Source organism: Desmodus rotundus, chromosome 5 (assembly GCF_022682495.2).
Source record: "Desmodus rotundus isolate HL8 chromosome 5, HLdesRot8A.1, whole genome shotgun sequence".
Lineage (NCBI taxonomy): Eukaryota > Metazoa > Chordata > Mammalia > Chiroptera > Phyllostomidae > Desmodus > Desmodus rotundus.
The window spans coordinates 106,141,377-106,169,086 of NC_071391.1; the positions used below are offsets into that span (position 1 = coordinate 106,141,377).

The 27,710-nt window shown below is 45.7% G+C and overlaps 1 protein-coding gene across 5 annotated transcripts in view; it reads left to right on the forward strand.

The window, feature by feature from the left end:
• REEP1 (receptor accessory protein 1) overlaps positions 1-27,710 on the forward strand; it is a 106,128-nt gene that overhangs the window by 22,652 nt on the left and 55,766 nt on the right. For all 5 annotated transcript variants that reach the window (XM_053925253.2, XM_053925255.2, XM_053925254.2 and 2 more), the window contains exon 2: positions 27,218-27,290. In XM_053925253.2, coding sequence (XP_053781228.1) covers positions 27,218-27,290 — 73 coding nt within the window. The remainder of the gene's footprint in view (positions 1-27,217; positions 27,291-27,710) is intronic.

Here is a 27,710-nt window from a genome sequence, read left to right on the forward strand (position 1 = left end):
GCAGCCAGTTGCTATGGACTGAACTGTGTTCCAAAAATTCATTAGTTGAAGCACTAACCCCCAGTGTGATGGTATTTGGAGATGGGGCCTTTTGGAAGTAATAAGGTCCTCATGATGGGATTAGTGCCTGTGTAGGAAGAGACCTGAGAGCTTGCTTTCGCTTTCTACTGTGTGAGGACACAGAAGGAAGGTGGCTGTCTGTAAGTCCTCACCAGCCCCCAGAACTGTGGGAGAATAAATTTCTGTTGTTTAAGCCACCCAGTCAGTAGTAGCCTAAGCTAAGACACCAGTTATTCGAGAGGTAGGGGCCTTAAAGAACGAGAGTGGGGAGGTGTGAAGGGCTGTGTTATGCCGGAGGTGGGCCAACACAGAAGGAAGAGTAAGAGGTGTTCAGAGAACGCTGGGGTGGCAGAAACGCTGCATGGTCTTCCCAGAACTCCTCAGGCCCTGGTTCCAGACTCTACAAGTGTTTGCCACCCTGGGGTTTTTGCACGACCCCAGTGTCCTCCCTACAAATTCCCAGTATTGCTTACACCAGCTTGAGTCAGTTTTCTGTTACTTCCAACCAAAAGAACTTCTACCAAGACCCTCCCAGTTTACAGATGAGAACACCAAGAGCAGAGAGGCAACTAGTCCAGGGCTACACACTGGTGAGTGACAGAGTTCAGGCTGCAGTTCTGGTCTTCAGACCAGTTCTCTTCCATTCCTGCCCTTCCAGGCCATCACAGCAAACTTATTAAACAGGCCCAGGGAGGTTCTGAAACCATGCTGTTACTTCTTTACTGCTACATTTTAAAACATAATGTGTTCTGTTGTACTTGGAAGTGCCTTTCCAACATCACACGTAGTTTGCCCCCTTTTTCTGTAACCCTGTCAATTGAGCAGCAGGGCTGTCACCACTTGATTTTGCCTTTGAATCTTACATGTAAGCTATTTGTAACAGTGTGCACTGGCTGACAACAAAGGTCTACCCAGTCCTTCTTCCGTTCTTTTCATTTCTCTTCCTTTTGTTATCGTAACGATATACATTTGTATCAAGAACAGGTGATTTTCTCTGAGCTATATGATAGGGGACACCTGATACCCATGCCTTGTTTAGTTTCTATATTTATTTTAAGATATATTTTAAGTGCGTTCATTATTAATTGGAAAATATATAACAATAGAAAGGAAAAGTTGTTACTGTTCCCACCATCCCGCCACAATTGCCGGTAACATTGTAGAGAATCTTTCCAATAGTTTTCTACTTGCAAACTTAATTTGAACAAAATATGTAGTTGTAATTGTATTAACAATTTTGTATTCTACCTTTCCCCTAAATATGACAATCTAAGCAGTTCTGTGCTGTTTCAGACATTTTGTAAATATCAGTGTTAAGGGCTACTACATTCATGCTAGTAAGTCGAGCACAATTAACCCAAGTGCACAGTGAATCCTTTTTGGCACGAAGGGGCGATAAATGCAGAGATGATCTATGCGAGCCGTGCCTCTCTTCATGAGACGTTTTGTTTGTTTCTGATTGACTGCAGGTAACTGTGGTCTTTGCTTTTGTTTTTCAGATGTTTTCCTTACACTAGATTTCATAGAGTGGGTGACACTTGATACCTGTCATCGTACCACTTTCACACACTAGTGTCAGTTCACACCTGCTGGTCAGCACTGAGAGAGGCCCTGTCAGAATTTCGCTGTGCATCTCTCTGCCCTGGGCTCCGAATAAGTAATGCGTAAGAATAAATAGCTGTTTCTATTAGTGTTCTTTGTGGTCTTTTAGGAGAACTCCCAGCCACCAGTTTGTAGATCAGATGACACTTACCAAGGGGGAGGGATGTGCATTGTGTTCTTTCACTTGATGAAGTCACACTAGTTGTTTGCCCCCAGCGTATGGGAGAATGTTGCCAATATGATACTGTACATGGTTCTACATAAAAATCTTTCAGTTGTCCTTTTTTAATGGATAAATAAAGAAAACCATTTAAGCAAACTGGGAATATTTTATTACGGTCACACTTTTCCAAGCAAAAAGTGGGAAAATGGGGAACTAGACTGTCTTCACTGAGCTGTTTTGGGGAGGAGAGGCCGTTGTGTTTTAGGCTGGGGGTGGGGTGGAAAAAGTTTCGCAGAGGAGGTAGGACTTGATTTAGAGGGAACGTAGTAAAGACTGAGTTAGAACTCCTGTGGCAGGTTGGGTTTGGCTGGATCAGCAGATGTGGGCCAGATGGCCGGGCCCTGGAAAGCCAAGCCCAGGATTCTGGAAAATTGTTAACACTCTAGCAGGGGTGTACATCCTTTTGCATCTCTGGGCCACACTGGAAGAAGAGTTGTCTTGGGCCACACATTAAATACATGTTGACACGTAATCACAAAAAATCTCATAATGTTTTAAGCGAATTTACGATTCTGTGTTGGGCTGCGTTCACAGCCGTCCTGGGCTGCAGTTTGAGCACCGCTGCCTGTGGACTCATCGAGAGGTTATGGGCAGGCAGGGAATGCACCATGGTGCCGCCACTTAGAAAACATTTGGCAGTTTTTTAATTACATTAAATATATACTTATTATCTGTCACAGCAATTTCACTCCTCTGAGTGTTACCAAGAGAAATGAGAACAAATGTCCACACAAAGACTACTCAAATGCTTAGAGCAGCTTTATTCATAATAGCTGTAGGTTATGAGCAGGACAGTGGCCTAAGGAGAACTGGCCCAGGCAGGTGAATGTGGGAGGGAAAACTGATTAGAAGTTTCTCCCAGTCCTCCAGGCATGAAATGGGGAGGGCCGGTGTGGTGAGAGGCATGAGAGAGAGCTGAGTAGCACAAGTCACTGCAGGAGAAAAGTCCGGAGCTTGGAGCCTGCTGGATGTGGGGGGCTGAGGGAGAGAAAGTGGAGATAAATCAGAACATGTGGCAGATGGTGGTACTGCGGACGCAAAGAGGGCAGCCAGTGGTCTTCAGAGTGTGGGCCCTGCGCCAGTAGCGGCACCACCACCTGGGAACTGGTCAGAAATGCAAACTCCCAGACCCTACTTCTCACCTCTCAAATCAGACAGTCTGGGGATGGGCACAGCAATCTGTGCTTTAACAAGCCTACCAGGGAACTCTGATGCATCCTCAAGTTTAAGAGCCGCTGAAATACAGACATGGAATGAGAGTATATGATTCAAGAGGAAATATCCAACAGGCCGGTGGAGATGGGGAGCCTGGAGTGCAGGGCGGAGCGCAGCCGGCTGATGCTGACAGTGGGGCGCATCTGACAGGTACACACAGAGAGTAAGTTAGTGCTTGGGGGAGAGAGTAGGCACAGGGCCCAGGAGATCTTGGGGTGTCTGAGTGATACTGCTTTGGTTGCAAGTAACAAGTCTGCTCGAGATCAGTTTAAGCAAGAGACGTTTATGGGAAGGATGCTGGGGCAGCTTTTGGAATGCGAAGCTGGAGAGGCCACCTGGGGCGCACGAAGGAGTGAACCAGGAACTGAGAAGTGGTGAGAACCCAACAGCTCCTCTCTGGGTGTCTCTCCTCCACTCCCCTGCCTCTCTGTCTCTGTCTGTCTCTGTCTCTCAGTGCCTTGACCCAGTGTCTGTTAAACTCCCAGATATGTGCCTGTTTTAGGCAACAATGATGGGCTAAAAAACCAGACCCGGCTCTGCCCTTATCCAGCATGTCTGTCTGCCTCTCAGCATGAAACATCGTCTCTACTTCTCTGTGCTCTTTTCTTCTTTCTGTTTCTTTCTGTCTCTGCAGACATCATTTCTGCTTTAGTGAGCATTTGGCCAGATGTGACCACCCTTTAACTGCTAGTTTACAGCCTTCATTTTAAGTAATGTGCGGACCTCTCAGCCCTGATTCTAAATTCCTGGGAGGAAAAATCTGAGAGGCCCATCTTGGGCCCAGTGTCAGGCAGATCAGCTCTGGCAGGAGGCAGGGTTCTTGGCACTCACTCTGGGTGTGGGGGTGGGTGGTCTTCATGACACAGGGGGACGGCAGCATGGTTGTGCCAAATCTGTCCCAGAGTGTACTGTTTTCATCTTTAGTAGTGTGATCTGTGGGGAAAAATCGTTTTTGTTTTCTTTCATAATGAACTTAGCAGAGGATTCCAGCAGTGCTCTGGCTGTTTCCAGAGAGAGGCCAGGAGGGCCCCAGGGAACATTTGTGTGCGCTAATTATTAGAAGCTCTTGTTGGGGAGGAACTTGGTGCAGAGAGGATGGATGCGATTCTTTTTGGGGGGTGGGGTGGGGGTGGGTAGAGAGCCTTTAAAGTTGTTCCTCCTGTCCTGAGAGTCTGTGATTACAAATGAAACAACACAGTTTAGGCTCCAGGCCTGAAGGACGGGCTCTTGGCTTGGAGGGGAAAGAAGGATGTCGCAGTGGCTTTTAGGTTCCTTCTTAGCCAGAGGACACTCAACCTTTATCTAGGTTAGTGCTGTGCTGAATTTGCTTACTTCCATTTTCCTTTGCCATGAAATCTAGGGCTTGGTTGCTAATGGTTAAACAGGAATTATTCCTTTGTTATATGGAAATATTATGAGTCCTGAGACACCACAGGACATACATATGAATGGATCTTTATACACGTTCCTTAGAGGTGGACCTTCAACTCACTAGTCCCCTTCACAGTCTTGGTTATAAACTAGCTTCTCTAACCTCCTCTTCACCCTGAGCTAGTCATTCATTCATTTATATTTCACACATACCTACTATGTGCCAAGTACTGTGCTAGGAGGTAGAGTTCTTCCTACTTCATATTTTGAGTCACTAGCCTTGCCACTTTCCTCTTTAGTTTTCCCTCCCGCCCTCAGCCTTTGGATGGATGCTGGCAGAACATGCTCTGGGGGTGATAACAGATTTGCTCATGCTGTTCTCCCTTCTGGGAATGCCTCCCAGCTCCCCTTCCTCCCCAGTCTGCTAGCCCCCTACTCATCTGTCAAGACCTGCTGGAGCATCCTCCGTATGGAGGTGCTGCTGATGGAGAAGCCCAGGCTTGGCTCAGAGAGTGGAATTGTGGGTGTGATGGTCTTCCAGTGAGACTTGAACTTGGTGACGTCTGGGACTGCCCCATTCATCTTTATATCATGATAGTGATGGATAAAGCATTGAATGTTACTGTGGGCAATGGATTGGGGAGAAAAGAAATGAATAAAGAAGAAAATAAAACCCACTTATAATTCCGTTACTCAGAGATGCATTCTGCAGGAATTCTTAAGACTTTTTCAATACAGAAATTTTATATAGTTGAAGTTACTGTGCCTTTTGCTTTTCCATTAATATGAATGTATTAGCATTTTCTTGTGTCCAAAAGATTTCTCCACAGGATTTTAGTGACCTTTTTTAATTGTATAGTCATTACAATGACTATTTTTTGTTGGATATTTATTTCACTTTTTTTACCTAATAAAAAAGTATGGGATGCATTTGTGCCTTCATCTGTGTTTGCCTCTGGTGATTTCTTTTGAATGGAGTCCCAGGAGTCAGTTACTCAGTCGGAGGGTAGCAGTGCTGTTACGATTTGAGAAATAATGGCAACTTCCCTCCCAGAAAGACTGTACCAGTCTTTACTCCCATATGCAGTTTCTCAGCAGTCGGTTTATAAATTCTTAAAGAAGATGAAGACAAAAAGGAAAGGACTGATGGCCTCCTAATTGACTATGGCTTCCACTTGTAGGGAGCGGCAGCTTTTCCCGTGTTAGGGGTCAGGGCGTGGACAAAAGCCTGTTGCTGCTGAGGCTGCTTGGCCATCAGTGACAGGGGCCAGTGCCGTCAGCACAGCCGCCCTCCAGGGACTCAGGGAGCCTCCCTGAGAGACTGCACAGCTTTCTGAAGCTGCGCTCCATTAGCCACACACCCATTAATGAGGAGTTCAGGCTTCAGGAAGAACGTCTGCCTTTGTAAGCTGAGTGGGAATTACAGGAAAACAGTGTAGGTGGAACATTTGTTGCTGCCGTGGTCCCGGGAGGTCACTGCTGTGTAGTCCTGCATGGGGTCTCCTGGCCAGTGAAGCCCAGGAGCAAATGGGGGCTCCAAGAGGTCAGTCATCTGCTTGATCAGAAATCGGACCTGCCTGGATGTGTGCCCCCGTTGAAGTATTAAGTATACTCTGTTGGTATTGCTTATTTATGCTTCTGGAATTGGTGCTGTTTAGAGGACACTTGGAAAATAAAATGATCCTGAATCAAGTTCTTATTTCCCAGCTGGATTGTGTGTAGTGAGGATGAGCTCATAAGTTATATTTTAAAATTGACATTATAATGTCACTTAGGAAATTGAAAAAATTAATTAGGATATTTAATGTGAACAAGATGGGAGGTGGGAAACTGATAACCTGCTGAGTATTGAAACATTTTCATACTCTGGTCTTTTTAAAACTCACTCGTGTTATTTAATCCTTAAAATAGGAACTGTTGGTTTTTTATTTTTATAGATGAGGAAACTCAAACTTAGAGAAGGTAAATAACTTGAAGTCATAGAGCCAATCAGTGGGAGACCTCTCTTACCCATGATTTTGCTTTCTGCAGTTTCAGTTATCTGTGGTCCACTGTAGTTCAAATACTTTAAATGGAAAATTCCGGAAATAAACAATTCATAAGTGTTAAACTGTGCGCTGTTCCGAGCAGCGTGAGGAAATTCCACACTGTCCCATCCACTCCCACCCAGAATGGGAACCATTTCTTTCTCCGGTGTATCCATGCTGTGTGAGGGGCCGGGGGGTTGGCGGGGGGGGGGGGGGGGGGGGCGGGAGGGGGCAAAAGTGGGTTTGCAGTTGTGAGTGTGCAAAACAGAGTTTATTCTTGCATTATTACTTATTAATTATTGTATTATTTTCTGTAGGAACAACGGTAAACCTACTTTCCCCACCCTGTATATGCTGATGTCACAGTACCACAGTGCTTATGTCCCAGTCACCCTTATTTTACTTAATTGTGGCCCCAAAGTGCAAGAGTGGTGATGCACTTTGGCAGTTTGGATATAATAAAGAGAAGCCATAAAGTGTTTTTTGGGATTTTTTAAAAAGATTTTCATTATTTTTAGGCCGATGGGAAGGGAGAGAGAGAGGGAGAGAAACATCAATGTGTGGTTGCCTCTCACACACTCCCTATTGGGGGCCTGTCCCACAACCCAGGCATGTGCCCTGACTGGGAATCGAACCAGCAACCCTTTGGTTTGCAGGCTGGCACTCAATCCACTGAGCTACACAAGTCAGGGCGGTTTTTGGGTTTTTTAAGCAAAAAGGCTTGCGTGCATAGGAAAAAACAGTCGGTGTAAGTTCGGTACTGTCCGTAGCTTCCGGCATCCACTGTGGGTCTTGGAGCATATCCCCTGTGGACCTGGGGAGACAACTGTGTTGGAAATTTTTCTACAATAAACATGAACAAGTAACATAAACATATTGTATTTATGTTAACAGTAAGCCAGGTAAACTCAGTGGTTGAGTTTCGCTAGGCCAGTAGTATTGAGTGTCAACTCTGAGTGGCACTGTGGCTTGTGTAAGATGAAAAATGTGGTCCTTGCTCTCACGGACCTTATGGACTCATGCCGGAGTGATACATCTGCACACAAGTCATGCTGGAAAGAGGCTGTATTAAATGCTGATAGAATATTACAAAGTGTGTGGAAGGCGTACATCTGTGATACAACCCTCCTTCTAAGCAGCTCTGGGAAGGGTTTCACGAAGAGTGAAATACTGGATCCGGGTCTAGATCAGTTCTCAACTGGGGTGATTTTGCCCCCAGGGGCCATTTAGCAGTGTCTGGAGACATTTTTGCTTGTCACATCTGGGATGGAAGCGATGCTACTGGCATCCAGTGGGTAGTGCTCAGGGATGCTGCTGAACATCCTACAAGGCTCAGGACAGGAAACAAGGAATTACCTGGCCCCAAATGTCAGTAGTGCCAAGGCTTCTCATCCAGTGCATTAGAGGTTTGTGTTGGATTTTGGCAAGAGACGGGGAAAGAGCATTCCAAGTGAGAGAATGATGGCAGAGCACAGTGGCGGAAACACAGGAGGTGTGCACAGGAGTTAGGGGAGGGCTGGCGAAGCCGGTGGGATGAGCTGTGGCTGGATGGTGGAAGCCCTCAGTGCCAAGGTGAGCTGGGTAGCAGGGAGCCATGGCAGTCTTCTGAGCAGCGGAACGGCTCCATCAACAATGGTGTCGGTTCTTGTCACCCTGGCTTTGCTTCATTGCTTGCTTGTCTGCACGTCTGTAGGAACTGAAACACACCCATATTTTCCTGTTTTCTAGTCCATCCATTCTTTCTTTGCCACCATCCAAAGGAAGGCCGCCTCAGCACTCTGCCTTGCTGACCCATGGTTCCCATCTGCTGGTGACAAAGGGGTACAGCAAAAAAATAACAACCCCCTTTGACCGCTCTTCTGCTACCGCAATTCCCAGGAACATACCTCGGCGACAGATGACTGTCCATGTAACAGCTTTGCTTATCACCACCATTGGGGTGTTTGTTAACATCCTCATGCCGTCTCAGGACGCAGAGTGTGCATGTGGGGACGTGAGGGGCGGGGAGGGGTGTTCATGCTGTGAGGCATCCACAGCTGAGCAGAGGCCAGCGCTGGGCCTGAGTGAGACTGAAGTCGAGGGATGACAGAATGCGTGACTGGGGGAGAGGCTGCCTGAGAACTCAACAGGGCGCTCTCCCCATTGCTCGCTGCTGGCTCACCAGCAATAGAACAGTGCTGGATACAAACTACACCAGGTCAGTACAATATTTACCAGGTCAGTAGTTGGTATTTCCTGAATGCTCAGGGCAGGGGTGGAGGGGGATGGCCCAAGATCACCCGCCAGTTGGGCTGAACCTGGGACCTAAACCCCCAGTGGGGAGTCCTCCCCCTGTGTCATGTCATCTTTCACTGCACAGGGACCCAGGGCCCTGCGCTGTAAGCCCTGCCATTTCTTGAGTTCTGCCACTCCCCAAACCAGCCAACCCTCTCACCAACAAACCGCCTAGCCAGCCAGCCAGCTTGCCTTCTCTGCCTGCTGCCATGGCAGGGTTGCTGTAGAGCTAGCTCCCTAAAATGTGGGAGACCTCCGGTTACTTTAGTTACATCCCCAGGGTATCTCCAAGGGATGGCTCAGTCCACATATTTCTCCATAGGCCAGTCAGGGTTGGGGTGGGAGGTAAGATCCTATCGGTGCTGAAGTTTTGGTCAAACGATACCATTTATAGTAAAGACTTCTTAGGTCAGAGGCACATAGGCCAAGGGAGAGGTATGAACTTGTCAGTCATTTTCTCTCTTTATTTTGGAAGAGACCTATACATGACCTCATGTGTCTTCTGAGACTCTCTAGAACTTTCTGGAAAAAGGTACTTCCCTGATGTCACACACCCACAACCAAGGAGTAAATCAGGGGACAGGATACTTTCAGGATTCCACCAAGAGAGTGGAACCACTTCCCATGCCTCCGAAAGACATCTATATAGGAAATGTTACTGTCATTTCCCCCATCCCAGCCCCCAGGGAGAATCGGCCTTGCAGGCAGTGGCTGCCCTGGGTCTCCCGCCATGGGGCATTCCTGGATGCAGCCTCACCCCTGGACTGGTCAAATAACTCCCATGATGGTGTCACCCCTCCGGGTGGTGGGACACTGGAGACCCTGGCCCTCTGCTTAGAGCTCCCCCTATAGGGAAAATAACTTCACAGATCTGTGCACATTTTCATTTTCAAAGTATTTTATTGTATATCATCCCACTTGACCCACTAGCACCTGTGGGGACACCCCATTGTGCAGAGGAAATAAAACAAGTGAGGATCCTGGTTACTTGCCCAAGGACCCTTATATTTTGAGTGGTGCAGCACAGACCAGCACCGAGGCCCCCAAGATCTGAGGTTGTCCCTGCTTCTTTATGCAGCTTAGGCTTCAAGTGGCTTTACAGGCAGACCATACCCCCCATCCACGGGTGCTGAGTAGCTCTGTGGACAGGGAAAGGCTCAGGGTTTTAAACTCTGAGTTTAGAAGGAGATTGAGTGGGTGGTTTGTAGCACAGCGCCCAGCCTGGAGTAGGCTCTGGGTTTGCGTGTCAGATGGGCATGTGGGGGATTCTGAGGGACAGGCGGACATCCACGACACGGTAGTATTGACACAGCCCCTCTTTCATTTGTTTTCAGCAGAACCCAAGTTGTGTTACATTTTGCATGAGCCCTGGTAAGTGGGCTTATGTGTTAAACAATTTCATTTTGAATAAACTGTCCTCTCGATGGCTTAAAAAGATTTCCTGTGCCCTGGCTGGTGTGGCTCAGTGGGTGGAGCTCTGGCATGTGAACCAAAAGGTCTCAGTTCGATTCCTGGTCAGGACACATGCCTGGGTTGCAGGCCAGGTCCCCAGTTGGGGGCATGTGAGAGGCAACCAATCAATGTTTCTCTCCTTCTCTTCCTCCCTCCCTTCCCTTCTCTAACAAATAAATCAGTAAAATCTCCTTAAAAAATTTCCCCAGCAAAGCTAAGTATTCGTGGTAATACGAATGGTGGGAGATTAAATTATTTTGCAGATTTTCTTATTTTGTTTGAAATCACAAAAAGGTGAGAACATCACTGACTTAACAGCCATGCTTTCAAGTCTCACATACTGTCCAGCCTTTCCATGGTCTTTCTGTGCAACCTTAGCCCAATGGTTTAAGTTCTCTATTTCTTGTTTTCAGCCTGTGGGGTGGAGGTTATAATCATGCCTACTTCATAGAGTTTCTGTACATGCCAATGCAGGTAAAACACCTAAAGCCGTGCCCTGCACACTGCGAGGGCAATAATTGGCACCATTGATAATGTGATAGTAACTTTTTTTTTCTTCAAACCATGAAGCTTTTTTTCTTGGTGTTGGTTTCTTGGATAACTGGGCGTTCCACACTGGGACATTTCCTCCTATGCCCACCCTACGGTCATGGCCACGTGAGACCCACCAATGGAAAGAATGCATACAGTTTTCACCCTGAAGCACACAGAATTTCTTATATCCCTGTCTCAGAGGCAGCTCTTTGTGTCTTTCTGTCTTGGTTTTTCTCTCCTCCTTAGTGACCTAGTTTTATCCATTCTCTTCAGATCTACAAAAGCAGGTGGAGCCCTAGCCAGGCAGCTCAGTTGGTTAGAGCACCATCCCAACATACCAATGTTGCAGGTTTGATCCCTGGTCAGGGCACATACAAGAATCAACCAATGAATACATAAATAAATGGAACAATAAATCAGTGTTTCTCTCTCCCCCCCAACTCAATAAATACAAATTTTTTAAAAAGTAGATGGCACATTTCTCCAAGAGTAGTTCTAATTCTGTGGTTGTTCAGAGGGATATCTTCTTTTCTAAACAAAGAAAGCTGTTCTATTTCAACTTCTTTCAAGCAGTATTCCACCACACCTTTTAGAGCAGTATTAAGGGTTATCTTTCCAAGCATCAAAAATAGTTCTCACCCAAACTGGACCCACTTGCACTTGGTGGCCAAGGTCCCTGGAGTTGGGCCCCAGCGCAGCCAAGAAGAGAGCCGCCAGCCAGAACCATCCTTAGCAGCCATCAGCCACGTTCGTGCCCTGATTGTCCCTCGTAACTAACATAACTCCCTCACAATTAAAGCATGTGCTGGAGATTCTCATCTCAACATTTAAATTTCGCTCACTGGAGGAACTTGGCTGTCTTCCAGCTTTCTCTCTTTTCTCCAGCTTTTGTGGTCTAATCAGGGAGGGTTCTGGGCATGAGCCAGACACCCCGGTTTCAGACGGTCTTTGTTCGAGCAGGTGAGTCAGGGCTGACGCGGTGGGGTTGCCGTCCTCCAGCTCCCCCTGCCCTTACGGAGAGATGGCAGCAAGGATTGCGTTAGCCGCCCGAGCCTTTTGGCTGACAGGCCCGGGGATCTGGAGTCGTGGTCATTTCTTATGATCCCCACAGTTATTTCTAACCAAGCCACTTCAGGTTCTTCCTGGAACAAACCACAGTATAAAAAATAAATATATAAAGTATGAATAGCAGGAACATATTTAGTAGTGTAATATACACATTTTCCCCTCTACAACCAGAACCATTAAAAAAAACATATTTGCATTGCTTGTTAATTTTCACTCATTTTATATCATTACACCTTCTATAATGAATTGAGATGGGTTTACAATGCTGTCTAACATTGGTAAATTTGATTTTGCTTGAAAAGTCCAGTAATTTAAATAGCATTGTACCATAAACAGAACAGATGTAACTTAAAATATATATTCTGGTTTCTTCTCAATTTGTTAGAATGAACCTTTTATGAATTAAATAAGCTAATGGCCTATACTAAGTAAATTGTAAGAAAATTATGAATTTTAAAGTATGGATGATTTTGAACAAATATTCATGTAAAGAATGTTTGGTTCACGAGCATCATTATTTTAATTGTGGTAAGAAACTTAATAAATTATACTACCCTAACCTCTTTTACAGTTTAGTAGTGTTACCTATATTTAAATTGTTGTGCAGCCAATCTCCAGAATTTTTGCATCTTGTAAAATTAAAAACTGAGACTCTGTACTCATTAAACACCACCAGGCTATTTCCCCTCCCCCAGCCCCTGGCAACCACGTTCCACTTCCTATTTCTATGAATTTGACTTCTCAGGAGAAGTGTCTAGGTAAGTAGTAGACTTACATGAGTAGTAGTCCACTCATATAAATTGAATCATGTAATGTTTGCTATTTTGGCTCATTTCCTCAAGGTTTATCCATGTTGCAGCATGTGTTAGGATTTTATTCCTTTTTTTTTAAAGATTTTATTTATTTATTTTTAGACAGAGGGGAAGGGAAGGAAAGAAACATCAATGTGTGGTTACCTCTCATGTGCACCCCACTGGGGTCCTGGCTGGCAACCCAGGCATCTGCTCTGACTGGGAATTGAACTGGCTACCCTTTGGTTCGTAGGCTGGTGCTCAATCCACTGAGCCACACCCACCAGGGTAGATTTCCTTCCTTTTTAAGGCTGAATTTTATACACACACACACACACACATACACATTTTGTATATTCATTTCCTCTGTCAATGGACACTTGAGTTGTTTCCATCCCTTGGCTATTATAAATAATGCTGCTATGCATACGCATGGGTAAATATCTCTGAGACACAACTATTTTTAAATCTCAGCCACATTCTACTCTGTTGACTTGGATGATTTTAACCACCAGGAAACCAGTAACTCAACATACAAGGCTAGCCTTGGTGGGCAGTATTTGTTCATGCGGCGCCACAGAACTATAAGCATGAGGGATGCAGCCTCAGTACAGCTGGGTGAGAGGGTTAGAAGGACGTGGGTTCATACCTGGGCAGGTATGTCTGCCACAGGCCCACGGTCCTGCTGCAAGGGAAGCTGGAAAAGAGAGCACCGACCATTTGCAGCTTCAGGTACATCAGGTGAAAACTTCCTCTGTACGGCAGTAGCAGGTGTCCTTGCTGTGCAGGGAGCCGGAAGAATGGTAAAGTCTTGCTAAACCAGCTACGCTCATCTAGAATTTTCGCGTCCCATTAGGACACAGCTTTTCTACCTGCCTAGAATGGCTTGGTGTGGCTGCGATTCACACCATAACACACCTGTTTGGGGTGATAAACATATAAGTATAATGTAGGGCCCCCAAATTCCTGATGCTTGTGTGGCCCCTGGAAACCTTGGGAAACCTCTGCATGGTTTGCCTCTTGTCCATGCTGGTTCCTCTCCATGGGCTGTCTTCCTACCACCTGCCCGAACCAGGGCTTGCCCTTCCCTAGGGCCCCATGGGAGTCCAACTCCTTGGAAGCCAGTCATTCTTCCTTTCTCAGTGTGTTCTTGCACCCGTGTTCAGGGGTGGATCAAGGTTTCATGGGGCCTGGGACTTTTACAATGGAGAGGAGGAGCTTTTTCAGAAAAGGTCATAAAAAATGCGATGAACACATTACTGGGACCCCTGCTGGGGCCATGCCTCTGAGGAGCGCTGGAGCATGAACTCCATTAGCTTCACTGTGAATCTAGTTCTGCTCGTATTCATTTTTTCTCTCACTTTAAAAGTTAGGGTATAATTTGCCTACAGTGAAATTAACACTTTTAATTGAGTACTTCTGTGAGCTTTGATAAATGCATAGTCATGTAATCACCAGCAGTGTAAATATGGGACAGTTCCATCAGGTCCAAGACTTTTCCTCATGCCCTTTTGTGGTCAGCCTCTCTCCCCACCTCCAGCCTCTGGCAACTCTCCCATTTTCCATCTCTATACTTCTATCTTTTTCAAAAGATTGACATATAAATGGAGTCATGCAGCATGTGCCCCTTCCAGTCTGGCTTCTTTCACTTCGCATAATAGTGCATTTGTATTCATCCACGCTGTTGCATGCATCACCCACTCTGTGTCTGGCAGTGGGGATGCTGAGATCGGGAAAGCCCAGCCCCTGCCCTCAGAGCACTCCGCGTCTGTTGGGGGAGGCACTTGGGCCCATCATCATAGGCTTTTGCCTCGATATTTAGTCCACAGAGCTTTGCCCTACTACTAGTATCTTGTTCTGACATACCTGGCATCCCAACGACTTTGCGATCACCTCAAGGATAGAGTCTCTGACCTTCTTGAGGTATCAGATTGGATTGGAAACAACAAGGAGTTTGAAGCCAGGCAGGCTGTGTGAATGCTGCTCACCCACTTAGCAGCTCTGTGATTTTATGTTGGACTCATATTTTGGCACTGAGTAGGTCCTGAATAAATATCTGTTAAATGAATGAATGTAACCGCCTTGAGTCCCCGGTCCCTCCTGTGTGAAAAGAGGATAATAGTCACGACTTCCCCTGACTATAATGGGGATCAGTGCCTGGTGTGGCACCTCATGGGCATTGGTAAAGATTTGCCCTGTTCCCCTTGCCTTCCCTTGAGCCCTAAGATACCGTCCTGCAGACAGGCACATGGACATGGTGCAGAGCTCCAAGCTGGCTGGGCAGGGCAACTGCACCTGCCATGTGGGAGCCAGGAGGGGCATGGGCTGAGCAGACAAGTCCCCAGGAAACCCACAGTTTACCTCACAGATACCCTACAAGTGTCGCCTTCCACAAGTCCAGCTGAAACAGCCTGCCACACTTACTGCCCCACCCCTTCTTAAACGGTACAGTCCTTTCCTCATACCAAATACATTCCTTGTAGTGGAGGAAGTCCACCACAGGGAGAAAACCATAACCCTTTACCAGGGGGCCCTCTGGCTGAAGGTGGGGTTGCTGGCTATCATGCCCTGGGAGGGAGCATGGGCTGGGGGCTGGGCAGCCACAGGGCGGTCATTGTCAAGAAATCTGTTCTCACCCTTCAGACACACTCAGCAGGACTCAACACAGTGATTGTGATTTGTATAATTATCTGTTCATTGGCTGTATTCCCTACCAGAGCACCACGGACACACAGTAGGTGCTCAACAAATATTTAGGGACTGAATGAAAATTATTTTGTGGTTAAAAGAATTGACATTTGTCATAGCAGCACAATTTATAATAGCCAAGTGCTGGAAGCAGCCTGGGTGCCCATTGGTAAATGAGTGGATCAATAAACTATGGTACATTTACACAATGGAATACTATGCAGCAGAAAGAAAGGAGTTCTACCCTTTGTGACAACATGGATGGAACTGGAGACCATTATGCTAAGTGAAATAAGCAGGTGGCGAAAGACAAATACCATATGATCTCAAGTATAAGTGGGACCTAATTAACAAACTGGCAAGCAAAATATAGCCAGAGACACTGAAATCAACAACAAACTGACAGTAACCAGAGGGGAGGGGAGAGGGAAATAGCGTGGGAAAGAAGGGAAAGGGACGTAAATGAACATGAATGAGGGAACCATAGATGGAGCCAAGGGGGATTGGGATTGAGGGTGGGAGGTGGGTGGGGTAAAGTGGTGGTGGGAAAATGGAGACCACTGTATTCAAACATCAATAAAAAAGTAAAAAAGAGAGAAAACACTTTGGAAAAAAAAGAATCGACATTTGAAGTAACTATTTCTGTAGAAGGGAAGGGTATTAATGTTTGTCATTCATGCATGGCATCTCTGGATTTAAAATTTTTACCTATAGTCTCCTCGTTTACCCCGCATAGTGTAATGCCTGTTGAGAGAAGGCATTTTTAGTCTGTACACTCAAGAAAGCCAGTTCAGAGTAGTTAAGAAACGCTCCCACGATCCCACAGCTGGTCCAGTGATGGAGGTGGATTCAAACTCAGGCTAATGCCAAAGCTTAGCTTCTGGACTTCTTAAAAAAAGAAACTTCTACAATTTAGGCTTAAAAAATACTTAGACTGGTACTTGAGCAGTATGTGAGTGGGTTGGATTGCAGAGTTTAACACTTAACAGCATGAATTAAAAATTTACAGAATGTTCCGTCTTGTACAGAAGCACAAGAGTTGGGCTTGAAGGTATTTCTGTAATTGAATTTAAAGTGAGATTTTTGACGCACAGACTACGCACAGCTCTAAGTAAGCAATAAAACCCCCTCTCCGTGCTAAAAGAGGCAGTGTGGGCTGGAGAATGGTTGTGGAGTTGGTGCAGTCGGCCGAGTTTGAAGCTAACGGGCTAGTGGAAACGCCTTTGTCAGGTCCCTGAGCACTCTGAGCCTGTTTCTCATTTGTTAACAGGAAAGTAGCCTAGTTATCCGAGAGGCCTGTGGTGTGGGTCAGATGAGCAAATACGCTAACGAGATGTTTGTGAAGGGAGTTTTCCTAGGAAGAATTTTCTGTGTTAGTTGTCCCACATTTTCAAAGAGACATAGGAGCCTGAAACACCCTGGGAAAGCAGAGACTACAGAGTGAGGTCAGCAGATTCACATGCCAAGGCGAGAAGGAAGGACGAAGGATGTTTCTGTTGTGCTGAAGTCTGCCGAGAGCAAGAGCATCATTTGTATGAACAGTGTATGTGCTTGAAAGTCTGTAATTATACTGTCACCTGGTATCGGTAAATATGTAATGTGGGGCCAGAGTGAGTTCTTTCAGGCAAGGGAGCGGGCAGTTGTCCCTCCCTCTCTCCTGGTCCCGTCCATTCACTTACTTATGGATTACTGCGGGCTCTGAGCCATGCACTGCAGTGCAGTCAAGGAGGCCAGGCCGTGTATCGTGGGCAGTGGAGTCCCATGGACCTGGGTTCGAGTGTGGCCTCCTCTGCTGAGTAATTGTTAAACTCAGTTATTTCGTTTCACTAAACCCCAGTATCCTCATCTGCCTTACAAGGAAGCAGTGATATCTCACAGGTTATGTGAAGAGTAGAGGTGATCTTGCTTATAAAGAAGTTTGTGCAGTTCCTGGCACAGAAGAGCACTCAATAAGTAAATAATAGCTTCTAAATCATCAAAATATAATCACCACGGGGCCAAAATGCACAGTGGGCCAGTGCTGCTGCTGCTTTCACATTTTCTCCTTTTAGCCTTTTACAAAGTCACTGGCGGGTAAGTAGAAACAGAGGCCCAGGGGTTGGGACCCATGGCAACCAAACCCCAGGTGGTTTGCCGTGCTGTGGGAACCTTGAGCTGTGCGCCCAGCCTGAGCATTTCGTCCCAGCTTAAGCTTCGGGGAGTGAGCAAGATCAGGCTTGCTCAGGTGTGTGAAGTGAATGTAGAACCCAGATCTACCGCATATCTGAAGACAGTTCTTGCAGGGCCAGAGTATTAATAGGCCCTGGAGGTGTGTGTGGTTTTTGTGAATCCTTGTTTTGTTACATGTGGACCCTCTGATAGCAGGAAGTTGTTCTAGAGCTTGGAGGCTGATGCCAAGGTCACCTTTACCCATTTCTGGAGACATTACACACTCACACTTATGATTGTGAATTCCTCCAAATGCTTTTTTAAAAAGGTCAGGTTGAGATACAGTTAGTAAAATTCACTCTTTTTAGTGTGATTGTTGATTCTAAGTTTTGATAAATGCATACAGTTGTGTAACCGCCACCATAATCAAGATGCAAGACAAGTCTATCATTCCCTAAAATTCCTTTACTCTCCTTTATAATCAGCCCTACCTACCCCCTAGTCCTGGCAGCCACTGATCTTTTTTTTGTCTCTATAAATTTTCCTTTTTCAGAGTAACATATAAATGGAATCACACAACATGTTGACTCTTGAACTCGGCTTCCTTCACTTAGTATAATGCTTTTGAGACTCCAAATGCTTTGATTGCAGCAAGATTAGTGGTTCGGAGATCAACATGGAAAATCAGCAGCGTTCTTGAACACCATTAATAACCAATAGAATATCTAATTTTATAACTTTATAATACCACCAGAAAACCCCTGAAGTACCTGGGACAAACATGTTCAAGATTTTTATGAAGAAATCTATAACAATTGTGAAAAGACATTAAAGAAGACAAAGAAGTGAAAGATGTCATGTTAATGAGAGGGAAACCTGATTTGATAAACGTGGTAATTCTTGCTAAGTAAATCTATAAACTCTGCAAAGCCAGTCAAAATCCAAATGATTTTTTTCCTGGAACTTGACAAGCTATCATGAAATTAATATAGAAAAGCAAAGGGCCAAGAATAAGCAAGACAATTTTAAGAGTATGAGAATTTATTACAAAGCTGTGGAAATTAGGGTGCATGGCCAGATGGTAGGTGAGTGGAACCAAGGGGAGAGCTGAAATAATAACTGGACACCTTGGAAAATTTTATATGTGATGGGAAGAGCTGCAAATCAACGGGAGAGGATTCAGTACGTATTACTGGGACAGGAAAGAATAAAATTGAATTTCTGATGCATCCATAAAGATAAATTTCAGATGAAGTAAACCTAATAGTGAAAAAGCAAACATTAAAAACTTTCATGAGAAAATACATACGACCGGGATTTCTTCAACAAGATATTTAAAAACAAGCTATAAAAGAAAAGATTGAGATTGCGATGGGGAGAAGGATGGAGGGAGGTGGAAGAAGGTATGAGGCGGATAAATGGTAGTGGAAAGAAATGTAAAAAAAAAATTTAAAAAAAGATTGATATATTTGCCATATAAAATTTAAAACTGCCATACAACAGAACGTACCACAAAATCGTAAGAGCTTTTTATTGGGGAAAGATACTTGTAATGCACATATCCAAGGAAGAATTTATACCTGGAATTCATAAAGAAGTCCTAAAATCTGTAAGAAAAGATAAACAGCTTAATGGTGGGGGCGGGGAGGGGGGGCATGTCTAAATAGGCCACTAAGAACATCAAAAGGTTAATAGGTATAAAAAGTTCCTCAATTTTATTTGTAAAACAAATATGAGGTACTATTTCATATCCATAAGACTGGTAAAAATGTAAAAATCTGACTACATCAGTTTGAAGAGAATGGGAATATCAGAACTCCTTTATAATGTAGGAGGAGTAGAAATGGGTACAATCTCTGGGGGTGGTTTTGCATTATTTGGTGGAAGGTGCTATACCTGTGACCCAGCAGTTCCACATATATGTATATCCTAGAGAAAGTATAATATGTGCACGAGGAGACATGTATAAGAATGGTCATTACAACCCTATTTGTAATAGTCAAAAATTGGAAAGAACCTAAACATGTATCAATAGGATGAATGGATGAATAAATAAACTGTGATATATTCACATAGTAAAATAGTATACAGTTGTTAAAATGATCTAGAAATACAAATATCAACATGGATTACATTTCAAAAACATGATTCCATTTATATATAATGTTTAAGGAGGTATAAATTTTTTGTCTGTGCATGGCTTCTGTAGGTTAATAAACACATGGTGAGAATGATCAGTACCAAATTCAGGGTAGTGGTTATTTTGGTGAAAGAGTGACTGGAATGTATCAGGAAAGAGTATGTAGAAGATTTCAAGTACATCCGTCCTGTTTTAAAGATTTTTCATATTGATAATTATGGCATATTTATTGGAATGTCAAAAGGAGCTCAAGAATCAAGAAGCATCCTTTGTTAGAGTAGACAGTAAAAATGGTCTTGGAGAATTGATTCTCATAGAAAGTGATAAAAAATTGATTCATAAGCTTTTTTAGAAAAGACCTTCAGAGTAACTAGAAATTACATAATTTTTATTTTATTAAGAACAAAAAGCACAGTGTGTTATCAGTGTGAATTTTAATGTCTTTTAATGTTCAGGAAACAGCATGCCTCTGTGAATTGGAAGACTTTGTGCAATTTATCTTCTTGGATATGGCACACCATTTCTTTAAAATTACGAAATAAAGCCCTAACCCATGTGGTTCAGTTGATTGGGCATATCCCGCAAAGTGAAACATTGCTGGTTCTGCTCTCTATCAGGGCACATGCCTGGGTTGTGGGCCTGGTGCCCAGGTGGGGCGTGTGTGGGAAGCAACTGATCAATGTTTATTTTATTTTATTTTATTTTTTAAAAATATATTTTATTCATTATATTACAGTTGTCTCAATATTTTTCTCCCTTTTATCCCCCTCCTCCCAATAACCCCTACTCTCTAGCATCCCCCCTCCCCACTTAGTTCATGTCCATGGGTTGTACACATAAGTTCTTTGGTTTCTCCATTCCCCATACTGTCCTTAACCTCCCCCTGTCTATTTTGTGCCTACCTATTATGCTTCTTCCCTGTACATTTTCCGCCCTTTCTCCCCCTCCCTTTCCCCGCTGATAACCCTCCATGTGATCTCCATTTCTGTGGTTCTGTTCCTGTTCTAGTTGTTGGCTTTGTTTCATTTTTTAGGTTCAGTTATTGATAGTTGTGAGTTTGTTGTCATTTTACTGTTCATAGTTTTTGATCTTATATTTCTTAAATAAGTTCCTTTAGCATTTCATATTTAAGAGCTTGATGATGATGAACTCCTTGAATTTGACCTTATCTGGGAAGCACTTTATCTTCCCTTCCATTCTAAATGATAGCTTTACTGGATAGAGTAATCTTGGATGGAGGTCCTTGCCTTTCATGACTTGGAATACGCCTTTCCAGCCCCTTCTTGCCTGAAAGGTTTCTTTTGAGAAATCAGCTCATAGTCTTATGGGAACTCCTTTGTAGGTAATGCTCTCCTTTCCTCTTGCTGCTTTTAAGATTCTCTCCTTATCTTTCATCTTGGAGAATGTAATTATGATGTGCCTTGGTGTGTTCCTCCTTGGGTCCAGTTTCTTTGGGACTCTCTGAGTATCCTGGACTCCCTGAAAGTCTATTTCCTTTGCCAGATTGGGGAAGTTGTCCTTCATTATTTGTTAAAATTAGTTTTCCATTTCTTGCTCTTCCTATTCTCTTTCTGGCACCCCTATGATTTGGATGTTGGAATGTTTAAAGTTGTCCTGGAGGTTCCTCAGCCTCTCCTCATTTTTTTGAATTCTTGTTTCTTCATTCTGTTCTGGTTGGATGTTTATTTCTTCCTTTTGTTCCAAATCATTGATTTAAGTCCCAGTTTCCTTCCCATCACTGTTGGTTCCCTGTACATTTTGCTTTATTTTACTTTGTGTAGCCTTCATTTCTTCCTTCATTTTGTGACCAAGTTCAATCAGTTCTGTGAGCATCCTGATTACCACTGTTTTGAACTCTGCATCTGATGGGTTGGCTATGTCCTCCTCACTTAGCTCTTTTTCTGGGGTTTTGATCTGTTTTTTCATTTGGGCCATATTTCTTTGTCTTGGTGCACCTGTTACATTGTAAGGGGCGGAGGCTTAGGTATTTCCTAGGGTGGGGCAACCCTCTTTGGTGCGTTGCGGCACTGTCTGTGGGGCAGGTGTCATAGAGGGAACAATGGTGCTTGCTGGCTCTCTCCCCACTTTCTATCACTTCCCTCGCTTACCACTGATAACTTTATTCTTTCTCAAAAGAAACCTTACAGGCAGGAAGGGGCTGGAAAGAAGTATTCCAATTCATGAAAGGCAGGGACCTACATCCAAGATTACTGTATCCAGCAAAGCTATCATTTAGAATGGAAGGGCAGATAAAGTGCCTCCCAGATAAGGTCAAGGGGACTGACCTTATCAGGACCTTTCAGGTGCTGATTCCCACGTGGGTGGGTTTGTGTAGTTCTAGGACCCCATGCGACTCTCCAGCAAACTCTCCTGTGAGGCTGGGAGTTTCTTCTGCTGCCGCCTCAACCTCTACAGATTTTTGCCGCCAGACATTTTGAGTCTTTAGTTTCCCCATGGTGAAACCCTGGGCTTTCAGTCTTGTCTTGCTCCCCAATTGTTCCTCCCGGCTTCTCTGCACGGAAATGTGGGATCACCCCCACAGTCTGCTGACTTGCCACAGCATCCTCTCTGCCCCTGTCTCCACCCCTCCTACCAGTCTGGATGAATGTTTCTTTAACTCCTTGGTTGGTGGACTTCTGTGCAGTTTGATTTCTGGCAGTTCTGGTTGTTTTTTGTTTTTAAATTGGTTGTTACCTTCTTTTGGTTGTATGAGGAAGCGAAGTGTTTCTGCCTACGCCTCCATCTCATCTGGAACTCCCTGATCAATGTTTCTTACATCGATGTTTCTCTCCCTCTCTTCCCCTCTCTGTAAGAATAAATATCTTTAAAAATGTTTAAAATTATGAAATAGAATATATACATATAGAAAAATACATAGAACATATGTGTACAGTTTAACATATACTTGTAATTATAAAGCCAAATTCTGCATAACTACCACTCAGGTCAAGAAATTAAGCATTTCATAAGCTCACATGTGGTGTACCAGTTCTTAAATTCAAAGTTTTGTTACAACATGAAAAACAAATAGGCCTGTTATTTTTCTTGTGTTAAAAAATTCATTTCAAAAAATATTGTTAGCATTGATTTTAAAAGTTTTCAATTTTATTGTGAATTGGGAAATGTCGTCCAACACTGGCATGCCTGAGAAGACTGTGGAAAATGCAGTCTGTTTCATGGTTTACAGAGATATTGGCCAGCATCAGGAACCACGGTGCCACAGCTTGTGGCTGAGCCCCTGGCCAGCCATCACTCCTCTGTGGGCTCTGGGGAGTGGTGAGCAGCCCTCCTCGGTGACCATAACTGGTGTCATAGTTATAGTTCACTCATAGGAGCCATACCGCTCTTTTCTTGTCCAGAGCTCCAGGAGGTTACCACGTAGCTTCAGAGTTGTGTTTTCCCTGACTTTGGCCAATGGATAGGTGTGTGTTCTTTGCTGTTTTGGACTGTTCTCTCCTATCTGAACATTTGCTATTTTGCCTTGGATTTGGCATTTTCTTAAAACCCTTGGAGCAGATTGCCCTTGATGGTCAGGGGAAGAGCCCAGGGCCCAAGGACTGGGAACAGCACACTGGAGCAGGCTTTCTTCATGTTGGCAGCATTGACATTTCGAACCAGATAATTCTTTCTTTGTAGGCTGTCCTGTGCATTGTAGGATGCTGAGCAGCATCCGTGGCCTCTATCTATTAGATGCCGGTGACACTCTCTCAGTTGTAACAACCAAAGTGTTCCTAGGCATTGCCCAGCTGTCCTCCAGGAAACCAAATTGTCCCTGCTTGGGAACCACTGCCTTAGAGAACACTGTTTACACGAGACTGATAGGCCCTTCTAGATGCTGCAGCTATGGAGGAGGCTGGGTAGGTAACCCTGGATGCGGGCCCCTAACTTGGAGCAAGAGGAGGAGGGAAGGGTAAAGATAGGAGAAATGCAGCAGGCAGACAAACGGCGCCAATAAGTTAGGAGTGGAGGATTTCAGGGTAACAGTAAATGACAGTGGAGAAGGGAAGGTGGGTGCAGAGCTCTGAGGCCATGAAGTGCAGTGCGAGGCTCCATTCATAGGTACCTGGGAGGAGTGTGTTAGCAGAGAGCTCAGTCTCCTCTCTAGAGGCACTCATGCCTCCTCCCTTGCCTCTGCTGGGGCTGAGGGTGAGCACTTAAGTAGCTGTAGATCCTCCTAAGTATTGTACTGCTTTCCTCCTGACGTTGTAGAGAGTTTTGTGGATCTATCAAGTGGGCTAAGTTCCTCGGAGAGAGATTGTAATTGTTTGTTCTTTATTCACTCAACAGACATTTTTCATGTACCCACTAGGGCAGGGGCATGCCAGGCACTAGGGACCCCACTGATCACCTAGGACTGACTGTGTGGGCTGGATGGGGAGACTGACTCAGCCAGCTCAGGTAGCCCCGGAGGAGAGAGACAGGCCCTGTTGTCAGGCTGCCCAGGTCCATGTCCCAACTCTGCTCCTGGCTGTTGTCTCCTAGGGCCTTAGTGTCCTCACCTGTGAAATGGAGTGATAGAATCTTATCCCATATGGGTGTTGAGAGTATTATGTGAGACAATGTATACAACTTGTAGAGCAGTGCTTGGCATTAGTAGGACTCGGTGATATTAATATCATTATTTTTAATATTTTACTAATATTACTACATAAGGTCTATAATAGAATTATAGACAGTCAAGAAAATTCTGAGGGACAACTGATCACAGACTCACAGAAGAAGTGGGTTCTTTGAGATGGATATTAAAGGATTAGTGAGACTTCATCTGGAATAAAGTTGTGGGGTTGTGGGAAGATCATGCTCTAAGATTCAGGCAGGACAAAGAGCAGGGGGAGTCACAGCTGTGGGTGAGCAGGGCTCTTTGGGGGACAGCTGCTGGCTTCGAGATCCGGGGGCTGGGGGAGGGGCGGGCCATGAGCCTGGGGAGGAAGGCGGTGGGCCGCGTGGACAAGGGCCTGGCAAGGGCACTGCATGGACATAGGTCCCAAAGCCTTTGCTCGGACTTGCTTCATTTGTTATTTCTTTTCTCCAAAATAGATTTAGAGGAACTTGCCATTTTAATCCTCTTTTTCCTTCCCTGGGCAGTGAAATGCTAAGTGTGCTCCTTTACCTCCCAAGTTTATTGAGATTTTAGGGACTGAAAAAGCAAGTTTGTCCTCTGTCCCCGTGCTGTCAGGTGGGGGACACTGGCAGCCACTGCACAGCAGGAGCCCGGCAGGTGAACACACCACTGAGGCTTCCCAGCTCTGTGACCCTCAGAGCTGTTGCTGCTCACGGGAGTTCAGGGAGGAGCTGCTGAGTCGCTGTGTACTTGACACATGTCTCTCTTCTGCTGGTCACACCCTGCCTCAGGGCAGGGCCTAGAAACCTTCCTGGCAGACGTGACTAAACCAGGGCATCTGTGCCATAGGAGCTTGTGGCGTGTTGCCTGAGGCTTTGCTGAATCAGCCATTGCCCTCTGGCATCCCCCTTGCTACTGAGACCTCAGTCCCAAGGTCATGAATGTGCCCTGGATGGCTCCATCCCTTCTTTCACCACTAGGCAGCTTCACACAGTGAACACCAGGTGCCCATCAAGCACTTTCCAGGCCCAGGAAGTGTGGTGATGAATGACACAGACCTCATCCTTGGCTCTGTGGAACATCATGTGGCAGAGATAGTCACTGAATATATCATTGCAAGTGGTATGGATAAGGGCTAAGAAAAGGGGATGTTGTGTCATGTAGGGAGGAGAGAACAAGCTAGTAATCTTCAGGGGCTGATGAGGTCAGGAGAGGTGGAGAGCAGACTCTCTCTGGTCTCTGAGAATGCTTCGGAGGGGGCAGGGTGGGATGGCTGGGAAGACCTCCCTCACCAGGCCGACTTATAACAGCCTGTGGGCTTCCCTAGGCTGTGTCCTCCTAGGAAGCCTGCCTGATGCCTTCCCTCTCTTTCTTAAGTTTCTCTCCTCCTGCTTGAGTCCTCCTTTTCCCCTTCCTTTCAGGTACTTGTCCCTTTTGCTGGCTTATCTTGCTCCCCACACATAATCCCAGCCTTCGCAGGGATGGCCTCGCTCTCCAAACCTGGCTTGGAGGAGCTGCCCTGGCTAGGTCCCGGGCGAACAGCAAGCAGCCAGTCTTCAGATGGAACCTTAGACAAGCAAGTAATGAGCCGCTGTGTGCGCTGGTGTCTCATCCGTGAAAGAGGCTCCTTTAACCCAGGCGGTCTGAGGACTGAGGTGAAGCCTGAGAAGTACTTAGGGCAAGGCCTGCATGAGTCAGGGTTACAAAACCCCTTCCCTTTCAGCGTCATAGAGGCTGACTCAGTTCAGCTAACCTTTTTTTCCTGGCAGCCTGAAAAACGCAGAATGTCAGGGTGTTGTTACCTGGCCACAGCGGCTGTGGGAAACTGACCATTGCTTGGTAAATTGCATCTGGACTGTCAGGGCTTTGGGCTTCCCATGTGAGGGGTCTCCTTGCAAGGACCCTGGAAGCTCTGGCGGTGGGTTGTCACAGGAGATGTTGGCTCCTGTGGGGTAGGGGCCAGTGCCCCTCCTATACCCACTCAGTTTGCACCTGAATTGACACCTGGGGGTGACCTTATCTGTCAAGTTAATAGACTCTTCTAGCTCCAACATTCTCTCAATTCATACAATTAAAAATATCCACTGAGAGCCCACTATGTGGTAGGTGCTGGGGATACACTGTTAAAGGAAACAGATCCATTCTGTGCCCTTACAGTCCAACCGGGAGATCTTGTCAATCAAAGCATCATCCAGACAGTAATAAAGAGCACCCTGATAATATGCACATGGGTCTGTGAGAGTGCCTGGGGAGACTGACCTAGTCAGGAGGTCAGGGAGAGCTTCCACGCTCAAAGCATGATGGAGCTGGGATCTGATGAACGGCATTACAGGCCAGACAAAGAAAGGGGAGGGAAGACTCCAGAAGGAGACAACAGCCCACGCAAAGGCTTGGTGGGGGGATGGGGCAAGGTGGAGAGAACGAGGTCAGGTAGGGCTGTGCCGTGCAGGTCCTTGGCGGCAGGGCTGAGAAGTGGGTCAGTGAGAGCTGACGCCCAGGCAGTCGTACTGGTGGTGGTTTTGCTGCTTCATCCTCAGAGCAGTGAGATGTGGGTGAATGCAGGGTGGGGATAGAGGTGGCAGGAGCAGGGGGTTGGCCTGAGTGGATTTCCAGTTGAAAAACTGATTCTAGCAGCAGGATGCTGAAGTCAAGTATGAGAGGTATGGAATTTGAAGGAACTTTTAGTGAAAAGGTTTTAATGGTGAAGGAAGCCCCACAGGTCAGTGGGCTTTACAGAGTATCACAGGGGCACTAGCAGCAGGAGAGGGAAGTTTGACCTTTAATTTCCCTGGTCCTGGCTGTTCAGGTCGGCTACCCACCTCCACCCCGTTGTTGGCTCCCAAGACCCCAATTCACCCTCCTATGTTGCCAAACTTACAGATTATGGAGCTGTCAGCGAGGAGCAGCAGACCTTCAGGGCCTCAGGAACAGTAGATCAGGCCCACAGGAGGAGCATTTTCTGTAGCTTAGAGAACTGTTCCTGGCACTGAAGACAGACACTTTCCATCAAATAGGATGAAGGAAAATTACATTTCTCTTTTTTTCTTTCTCTCTTCCCTCCAGGCTTATATTTGGCACCCTTTACCCTGCATATTATTCCTACAAGGCTGTGAAATCGAAGGACATTAAAGAATATGTAAGTTGTGCTTTTTGGGTGAGGGAAACTGGGTGTGAGCTGGTGGGGGAAGGTGGGTGCTCTCTGATGTGGGCACTGGCAGCAGGGCAGAGGGGTCCCTTTATCACTCTTCTTCTCATGAGACTTACCTGGTGTGACCCAGGAACCGCTCCCCTGTCTGGACTTCCTCTTTAGAACTAGAGTGTAGAGTGAGGGAAGCAGGAGGTAGGTGTGAGGGAATGGCACCTGGAATCAGGGGACCTTCAGTCTACCCCAAGCCACTGTGTGGCCTTCGATGAGTAACTGCTGCTCTCTGATCCTCAGTTTCTCTGTCGGAAAGCACTGTGTAGACCTCCAAGTGCTGCTGTTGTGATATAGTCTGGCACCAGGGGCAGGGGCGTGGCTCCCAGAGGCCAGCACACCTGGTTCAGCTCCTGGGTC